The 9,786-nt window shown below is 41.9% G+C and overlaps 2 protein-coding genes across 2 annotated transcripts; one reads left to right on the forward strand and one right to left on the reverse strand.

Annotated features, from left to right (window-relative positions):
* The first annotated feature begins 1,343 nt into the window (after window positions 1–1,343).
* MRPL12 (mitochondrial ribosomal protein L12) lies at window positions 1,344–6,105 on the forward strand. The gene is given in 3 exon segments (XM_076001367.1): window positions 1,344–1,347; window positions 5,455–5,797; window positions 5,799–6,105. Coding segments are annotated over 3 exon segments (654 nt in total).
* A 1,437-nt stretch (window positions 6,106–7,542) lies between these two features.
* On the reverse strand, window positions 7,543–8,508 carry LOC105868721 (olfactory receptor 4D10). The gene has a single exon (XM_012759816.2). The coding sequence runs from the start codon at window positions 8,506–8,508 to the stop codon at window positions 7,543–7,545; it is 966 nt and encodes a 321-aa protein (XP_012615270.1).
* Window positions 8,509–9,786: the final 1,278 nt, after the last annotated feature.

Below are 9,786 nucleotides of genomic sequence, written 5' to 3' on the forward strand. Positions count from 1 at the left end.
AGAAAGGTTGTGTTGAAATGTCAAACTATATTTCTTTTTTTTTTTTCTTTTTTTTTGAGCCAGAGTCTCACTTTGTTGTCCAGGCTAGAGTGAGTGCCGTGGTGTCAGCCTACCTCACAGCAACCTCAAACTCCTGGGCTTAAGCAATCCTGCTGCCTCAGTCTCCCAAGTAGCTGGGACTACAGGCATGCGCCACCATGCCCAGCTAATTTTTTCTATATTAGTTGTTATATATTAGTTCTATATTAGTTTTTCTATATTTCTATATTAGTTGGCCAATTAATTTCTTTCTATTTATAGTAGAGATGGGGTCTGGTTCTTGCTCAGGCGGGTTTTGAACTCCTGACCTCGAGCAATCCGCCCGCCTCGGCCTCCCAGAGTGCTAGGATTACAGGTGTGAGCCACTGCGCCTGGCCTCAAACTATATTTCTTAGAAAGCCCAAATAACACTGTTCTCAGTGATCAGAGGGCATCTTGCCTGTGAGCACATGTGGTGCAAATAGACACGCAGCTGACCCAATGCCCGGTCTTTCTGTCCCATTCCATTTCCAAGTCTAACAACGTATACAAAGAGAACTGGAAATGTCAGAGGCTTGAAAGTTTGAAGGAAAGCCCAACCCTTCTCCCTACCTCAACAGTTTATGCACAAGGAATCCTCCAGTTTGGGAAGAGGTTGAAGTGGGCACAAGACAGAGCAGCATGGTTGGCTGTTTGCACCAAGAAAAGGAAATATTACGGTGTAAATTTGTATGTGAGCTGAGAAAGATTTCTCACACAAAGATTAGGATATACAGAAGTAAAAAGTTTACTTCTCAAAGCTGGGAAGGGCACAACACGAAAGAAGGAGAGGAGAAGTGTTGGCATGGAGCAGAAGAAACTCAGGATTTTTATGGGGACAAAGAGAAGAGAGAAAAAAATAGTTACAGCTGGCAGCTAATAACAGAAGTGGCTGTGAAGCAGCTGAATTTGGTTTTCCTTTTTTTTTTTCTTTTTCTTTTCTCTGTGAGGCTGGCTTTATCAGAGTCCTTGGAATCTGGTTCTAGCAGAGAGCTGAGAGGGAGTTCCGACCCCTGCTGTCTGCTTAGTGCTCTTCAAGGCTGTTAAAAGGAACTCTTAGAGATAAGGAGTTAGATTTAAAGACAATGAGTTGGGCCTGGGGTGTTTAATCAAACAAAACAAAGAGGGTAGCTGTGCTGTGAGTTTTCACTTTAAAGGGGCAATTATGTGCCGTGAGTTTATTCCTCTTACTTTCTGTTTGGTAGTTCATCTTTCTCCTTAGCTAGTTTATTAACAAGACCATCCTTTTAAGAAAGTTCAGTGAATCAAGACACCCAGATGGCTACATGGGTGAGAAACACGATTCCACTCAATAGCTTGCTATATTGGTTGACCATCTTTAAGATCTACAGTTTTAAGGCCTTTAAAGCCAAACATTGGCCATAATTGTTCCCATTGTCTACCTAGGATGTTTCAACAATAGAGGGCTCACTGCTGGCTTTCTCCTCCTTCTTTTGGGCCCAGGCTGCCTCCAGGACTCAGGGGTCCTCAAACTTTTTAAATAGGGGGCCAGTTCCCTGTCCCTCAGACCGCTGGAGGGCCGTTGGAGAGTGAGGCGCACATTCCACACATGTGCACTGTGGGCCCGGGATGACTCGGCTGCTAAGCAGGACAGGCAGCGGTGGCAAAAACACCTGGTGGACCGGATAAGTGTCCTCGGTGGGCCGAATGTGTCCCATGGGCTGTAGTTTGAGGACGCCTGCTCCAGGTGGTATGGTTCTGCTTCCTTCTGTGGGCTGAAATCTTCCTGAACCTATCTTCACTGACAGTCCAGACCCAGCTGCTTCTCTGCAGCCACAACCAGAATTAAATTTAGTATGTCTAGCTCTGTCACCAGTAAAGATTACCAAACAGAATACTTAATATTGCAGTGCTAGTTTTGAATGTCTGCTTGGGTTCAGGACTTCCCCATTTGCAAAGTGTAGGGATTTGCTTTACGTTTGCATAACTCAGTAAGGGTGTCCCTTTCAAAATGACAAATTCCAGCATCCAACCTAAATAAATAAATAAATAAATAAATAAATAAATAAATAAATAAATAAATAAATAAACAAACAAGAGAGGTAGAAATTGCTTCAGGCTCCCTGAAAGGCAATTTGCCAGGATATTCCTTTGTAATATTAACTAAGAATCCCCACTACCACCCTCTTCTCGCCCTCAAAGCCCTTAGGGGAAGAAAAACATTCTGAACCTAGAAAAAATGTTTAGAGAAACATCCTGATGAAAAAAGAAATAAGAACAATATTTATTGAGACTTCCTATGGGCTAAGCACTTTAAAAAAAAAAAAAAAACCTTTAAGTTTAGATTAGATTTGCAGAAAGACTGCAGGAGTATTACAGAGAGTTCCTGTGTATTCGATATATGATTTCCTTATTGCTATTATTATGGTACATTTGTCACAACTAATGAACCATATATTGATAAATTATTATGAAATAAAGTCCATACTTTTTTTTTTTTTGACTTTGTTAGCTTTTAACTTATCATCCTTCTTCTGCTCCAGGGTCCCACCCACAATACCAGATTACATTCAGTCATCATGCCTCCTCAGGCTCCTTTCCTCTAAGATAATTTCTCAGACTTACTTTGTTTTTGATGACCCTGACAGTATCGAGGAATCCTGGTCAGGTAGTTTATAGAATGTTCTCCCATTTGGGTTAGCCTGATGATTTTCTCATGGGTACACAGGGGTTATAGGTTTTTGGGAGAAAGAACACAGAGGTCAACTGCCATTTTCACCAATCACATCATAACAAAAGGTACATGCTATTAACATGCTTTATCACTGATGATGTTAACTTTGATCACCTGGCTGAGGTAGTCTGTCAGGTTTCTCCAGTGTTGAGAAATATGATTGAGGAATCAGTGAGATGTAGCTCATAAGATCATTATTTTATTGTATAACCCAAATTGCTATATTAAAGACAGAAATAGGAGTTTGCAGCGTTTCTCCCTGAAGGAATGTGTGGACTTAATGGTTTCCTTATTAGAGGCTGCTATCATGGGAGAGCTCTCAAATCTCTGGTAGGGATGTTTTCCAGGAAGATTTCCTGGTATCTCAAAATCTGTGAGCTTCCCTGTGTCTTGAAAGACTAGACAAGGCAAATGTGTCCTACAGGATGGGAGCCTGAAACAATGAGTACACTTTGCCCAGAGATGTGCCCCAGTGGTTATAAACAACCTGTTTATTAGAGATGGGCTTACTGCTCTCTCCTGTCTGTCTACCTTGAAGTCCACCATAACTAATCAAAGAAATATAGAGTCACTATACCTCTTTTGTTATACCTTTGTTAATTGACAATTACCTGTCAGAACCTAGAAGTTAGCCCCTGTAAGACTTTGTACCTGTTTGTTCACCTAAATAGATTAGAAGCCCCTTGAGAGGACTTTTGACCCTAACCCACTACCTGTATCCCCTAGCAACTGCATTTCCTGATATGCAAATATGTTACCCTGACAACTGGTAATTGATGTCTGTGATAATAAAAACCTTTATGAATCTAACCATATTGCTGGCATTTATGGAGATACGCCAGTCTCCTAAGCATCCCCTCTGTGTTATATCCGATTTTTTAATATATATAAAACTATAAACTATACTTTAGTCTCTGTGTATTCTTTTTCTCTCTGTTGCCTATCAATTTCCTTATCCTCTGTGGAGACCCCTATCTTAGGGACTTGGCTCCGTGGGGAGAAGTAGCTAATCTCCTTGCCTGCCTGCCTCAACTACTCCCCCACACTCCAGGTGTCTTTTTTTTTTTTTTTTAATATTGTACTCTTTGGGAGGTGATCACTATTCATAACTCACACTATGGAGTTGGGAGGGATGCTCCACCTCCTTGAGGGTGGAGAATCAGCAGACATTATTTAGAATTCTTCTGCATGTGAGACTTGGCTATTCTCCTCCATTCATTTATTTATTCAATCATTTATTTATATCAGTGTGGACTCACTTATGGATATTTATTTTACACTTTGGGCTATCATACAACACTACATTATGTATTTTGTGGCTTGGATCTTTCCAACTTTGTCCATTGGGAGCTCTTTCTGTTGACTCATGTGCTCCTTTGACATACTCCATTGTTTTGTATTTTGAATGTTTCCTTGTTTTTTGGCAGTACAAGATGTTTTAGGCTCATACTGTGTATTCCCTGTCTCAGCCTTAAAATCAGACATTTTTCTAAGGAACACTGGTTCCTTTTTTTAAAAAAATAAAAATGATATTTATTTCACAATATGGAAATATAAATAACATCAAATGGTAACAGAAAACCCGAAATGAAACAAAAAACTGGCATTTCATACTATTTATCATTTCTAGGCACAACATTTGTTAATGAATATAAAAAGTGAATTTATTTTCATCTATTTTTTTCCAGCTTTGCTTACAGGGATGCTTTCTGGGAAGCTCAAGTTCCTAAGAAAATTCTACAGCTACATTGACTCCTGCAATGTGACAAAACGAGGTTCATGTTCGGCTCCTACTGGGAAATAACATTTCTATTCTTGGGGACTCTGAACAACTGCCTTAGGCAGAGGAACTACTGAAATGTGACACAGAAGCATTGGAAGGAGCCACTGAATCTGAAGGGGCCATGGAAGTGAGAATGAAGGAGCTCTCGATGGGCTGATGACTAAACTGGATGAGGGAGCTCTCACAAGGCACACATGTGGTGAGGAGACCCACATTGGGTCCATCAGCAAATCCCACTACCTTGACCTGTAAAGTCTTTCACATTCCCCACTATGACCGTCATCACTGCCCTAAGTCATGTCTTCATTATTTCTCTCCTGGGACTGTTGTAGTCAGTTCTTAATTGGTCTCCCTGTTTTTGTCCTTAGCTTTTTTCGGTCTATTCATAACAGTAGCCTCTGCAATCCTCTCAAAACATGCATTATTGCTCTGCTCTTCAAAGCCCTCCAAATGCATTCTATCTTACTCAGTGTGAAAGTCAAAAGCTTCGCAATGGCCTGCTAGGTTGTGATGACCTGGTCCCAAGGCTCCTTCATCTCTCATCTACCTGTACCTCAGTACACCTAGTCTGTCTCTCTTCCTCGCTCCTTCCCATCTAGTCACTAAGGCCTCCTTGATGTTTCTTGGGCCCTCTGGGCATATCCTCATCTCAGGGCCTTTGCATATCTGATGTGAACTGAGATCTTGTTTTGTATCACGACACAAATACTTTTCTAGCTTCAATGATTTTAAGATCTAGGATCTACTCTCAGAAATGGGGAAAAAATCCTCCCAGCAGCTAAAAATAGCGTATTAGGCAAACAATAATCAAGTTGATATATCGAATAATGTTTTTCACTTTATTCCAGCCTTTTTGAATATATATACGTAGTCTGAAGAAATCTTACAGGTTTTGGGGGAGTCGCGTGTGACCTTTGAGCCGTTCACCCCCTTTGGGGGCGTGTCTGCCTCGCCAGGCAACAGGTGCCAGGTGTCTCTGTGGTGCGACAGATGAGTACCGGTGGCTACAGGAGGGCTGGGGCCCTGGCGGGTGCACCACTGGGTAAGGCCCCCAAGGAGTGTCCCCTCAAGACCCAGCAGCTGGTCCAGGACGTCTCCAGCCTCACGCTCCTGGAGATCTCAGACCTCAACCAACTCCTGAAGGAAACGGTGAGGACTCAGGATGTGGGACTCATGCGGATGGGTGGTGTAGAGCCTGCTGCTGTCCGGGAGGTGGCGGAAGAAGATATCCCCAAACAAAAGGAACGGACACACTTCACTGTGGACAGAAGCAAAGCCCGTAGACAGAGTCAGGTTGATCAAGGAAATCCAGAACTACGCCCAGGGCATAACCCTCGTCCAGGCAAAGAAGCTGGTGGAGTCCCTACCCCAGGAAATCAAAGCTACCGTCGCCAAAGCTGAGGCTGAGATCAAGGTTGTTCAGGGGCCCCCTGATCCCATGAGGCCCCGCCCACCGCTGCCCCCGCCCACCGCGGGCCCCGCCCACAGGGCCCCGCCCACCGCGGGGCCCCCGCCCACACGGGCCCCCGCCCCACCCACTCCACCTCCTGCACCAGGGAAGTGGGAGTGAGAGCTGCTGGCACCATGTGGCCAGGTCAGCCTGGGCGTGGCGGGAGGATCCACTGGACCCGAGCGGGAGCAGATGCTGGCTGCGCAAGGCACAGGGAGAACAAGGCGAGGACACACGAGGAACATCCTCCTTTGGTGGCCGTGGAGAAAAATACAGCGTGCACCTTGAAAAAAAAATAAAGGAAAAGAAATCTTGTAGGTTTAAATTATTTTTAGGGAGTCATATCTTCAGAATGTCAAAAGGTATTAGTTATTTTCTTAACAATATCCTCCAATGATTTGAAGAGCAGAAATGAGTGAGAGGCAATATTCATTTGTTGTTTTAATTCAACGACTTTTTAGTAGCGTTTATTATATTCCAGTTGTGCCGGGTGCTGGGAATATGAAAGAGAGCAGGAAATTTGGAACAGCGTCCCGAGTGCTGTGCTGGAGCTAAGCACAGGCTGCTGAGGGAAGGCACTGAAGGGGTGGCCAGTGGAACTGGGGTGCAGAGAAGGTCAGGCCAGGACTTTGCTCAGGGTCACAGAGCTCGTGATTGGTGAAATCCATGTTTTAACTCAAGCAGTGCTAATTCCAAGGCGCCTATTCTCAAACACTGGAGGGTGAGCTTTAGATTAAAAAATCTTCAGGTGATAGTTATTTAATTTGTTTACATTACAGAATTGGAGAATAAATTTAATTTGGATGTGTTTACTTCATTAGGATACGTTTACTTTAGGAAAGATCTTATGGAATCTCAGTACGCAATTTGGATTATGTTTCTAATATGTGTCTCAGCCCTTTTTTGATGACAGTACAGAATGTAGAGGCAATGTCTGAGTGTATTTTGATTCCATTTCATTGATTTTTTCCAAAGTTGTATTGCAAAAGCAATATACACCTCTCCTGCTAATAATTGCACTTCTGTACTTTCTTTTGTGATACAAAATCCATATTTTTATGTTACTATGACATGCTGTTCATAATATTTTAAAGGTCATGTGTGTCTTATTAATAGATTTAGAAATATTAATTATAAATCAGTAAATAGAATCAAATTGCTGCTCAAACATTTTTATTTATTTATTATTTTTGAGACAGAGTCTCACTCTGTTGCCCGAGCTAGAGTGCGGTGGTGTCAGCCTAGCTCACAGCAACCTCAAACTCCTGGGATCAAGCGATCCTCCTGCCTCAGCCTCCCAAGTAGCTGGGTCTATAGGCATGTGCCACCATGCCCCACTAATTGTTTTTTTTTTTTGTGTGTATATATATATATATATATATGTATATATATCAGTTGTCCAGCTAATTTCTTTCTATTTTTTTAGTAGAGACAGGGTCTCACTCTTCCTCAGGCTGGTTTTGAACTCCTGAGCTCAAACGATCCTCTTGCCTCAGCCTCCCAGAGTGCTAGGATTATAGGTGTGAGCCACCACATCCGACCACTGCTCAAACATTTTTAAAGGTGGTGAGAGGATGGAAATACCAGTCTACTCCTGTCAGAAGGCACCAGTCTTCTTGTTAGTCTCTGCATGGCCGATTTCATCTCCTGGTTCCTCAGGGTGTAGATCAAGGGGTTCAGTAGAGGGGAGATGACAGTGAAGGTGACAGAGATGGCCTTATCTGTAGGGAGGGCAGTGAAGGGCCGGGCATAGACGTAGATGCAGGGCACAAAATGCAGGGTCACCACAGTGATGTGGGAGGTGCAGGTGGAGATGGCTTTCCTCCTGCCCTCGCCTGCCTGGGACCTTAGTAATAACAGTATGACCATATAGGACACCAGGAGCAAAAAAAACCATAGTGTGGTGAGCAGTCCATTGTTGGAAATCATCAACTGTTCAAGTATGAAAGTGTCTGTACAGGCAAGTTTGAGGACCTGGGGGACATCACAGTAGAAAGTGTCAAGAACATTGGGTCCACAGAAGGGGAGTGGGAGCAACAGGGAAATCTGCACGGTGGAGTGGAAAAAGCCCCCCACCCAGGCAGCCACTATTAACCCAATGCAACGGCCTCTACTCATGATGGTCACATAGTGCAATGGCTTAGAGATGGCCACGTATCGATCTAATGCCATCACTGATAGAGAAAAGACATCCACCCCTCCAATAAGGTGGAAGAAAAACATCTGAGTGAAGCAGCCTTGGAAGGAGATGGTCTTTTTCTCAGACAGAAGGTCTACCAGAACCTTGGGAGCTGTGATGGAGGAAAAGCAGATATCGGCAATAGATAAATTACGGAGCAAAAAATACATGGGGGTGTGAAGGCGAGATTCACAGGTCACAGTGACCATGATGAGGAGGTTTCCCAGCAGAGTCGTCACATACACCAAAAGGAGGAAAAGAAATAAGGCCAAGCTCATTCCTTGATTCTGGGATAGGCCAAGGAAAATAAATTCTTTTACCCCAGTGCAGTTTTTCTTCTCCATGGAGTCACCCTCTTCTTGCTCTTTTATTTCAAGCTATGTCTTGTGAAAGCACTGGGCTATTAATTTTGTTGTCCTCCTAAGCACCTAGAATGCAATTCAGAAGCTTTCCCACATGGCTGTAGTGTTTGCAATTTGTTGAGTTGTCCACATTTTTAAGATTGTAGTTTGGTGATCAAATCAAATTATCACGTGTAAAATCGTTTGATAATTCTTTTCCTATAGAACTATTTTGGGAAAGAAAATGTGTTAAGTAGTGACATTTGCATAGCCTATTTTCAAAAGATTAATCACCCAGGTCCAATTTTGTATTTTTGGTATAAAAGTCCCAATGTAATAAATCTTTTCTTTATTTATTCTGCTTTAACAAAATATTTTTGAAGAAAAGAAACAACAAAGGTCAGAACTGAAATAAATGAAATTAAAACAAAACCCCCCAACAATATGAAAGATCAATGAAGCAAAAAGTTGGTTTTTGGAAAAGATAAACAAAATTGTCACACCTTTAGCCAGACTAAGAAAAAAAGAGAGAAGATCCAAATAAATAAAATCAGAGATGAAAAAGGAGATATTACAGTTGATATTCCAGAAATCCAAAGGATCCTTAGAGACTATTATTATGAGCAACTATTTAATATACACCAATAAACGGGAAAACCTAGAAGAAATGGATAAATTCCTAGACACATACAACCTAATAAGATTGGACCAGGAAGAAACTCAAAGCCTGAATGAACCAATAACATGTAACAAGATAGAAGCAGTGATAAAAAGTCTCTCATCAAAGAAAAACCCAGGACCCAATGGCTTCACTGCTGAATTCTACTAAGCATTCAAATAAGAACTAATAGCAATCCTACTTAAACTATTCCAAAAAATCAAGGAGGAGGGAATACTCCCAAACTCATGCTATAAGGCCTGTATCACCCTGATATCAAAACCAGACAAAGACACACAAAAAAGAAAACTATAGGACAATATTGCTGATGAATATAGATGCAAAAATTCTCAACAAAATATAGCAAACAGAATTCAACAATTCTTTAAACAATTATTCATCGTGATCAAGTGGGATTCATCCTAGGGATGCAAGGATGGTTCAACAGAGGAAAATAAATCAATGTGATACATCATATCAACAGAACAAAGGACAAAAACCATATGATATTTCAATTCATGAAGAAAGAGTACTTGATAAAATTTAATATCCTTTCATGCTAAAAACTCTCAGAAAACTTAGTATAGAAGGAACATACCACAACATGATAAATGCCATATATG

This window comes from Microcebus murinus, chromosome 4 (assembly GCF_040939455.1).
Source record: "Microcebus murinus isolate Inina chromosome 4, M.murinus_Inina_mat1.0, whole genome shotgun sequence".
Classification (NCBI taxonomy): Eukaryota; Metazoa; Chordata; class Mammalia; order Primates; family Cheirogaleidae; genus Microcebus; species Microcebus murinus.

Bases quoted from the DNA above. Each gene is read 5' to 3' on its own strand.
- LOC105868721 (XM_012759816.2), bottom strand. From the start codon at position 8,508: ATGGAGAAGAAAAACTGCACTGGGGTAAAAGAATTTATTTTCCTTGGC.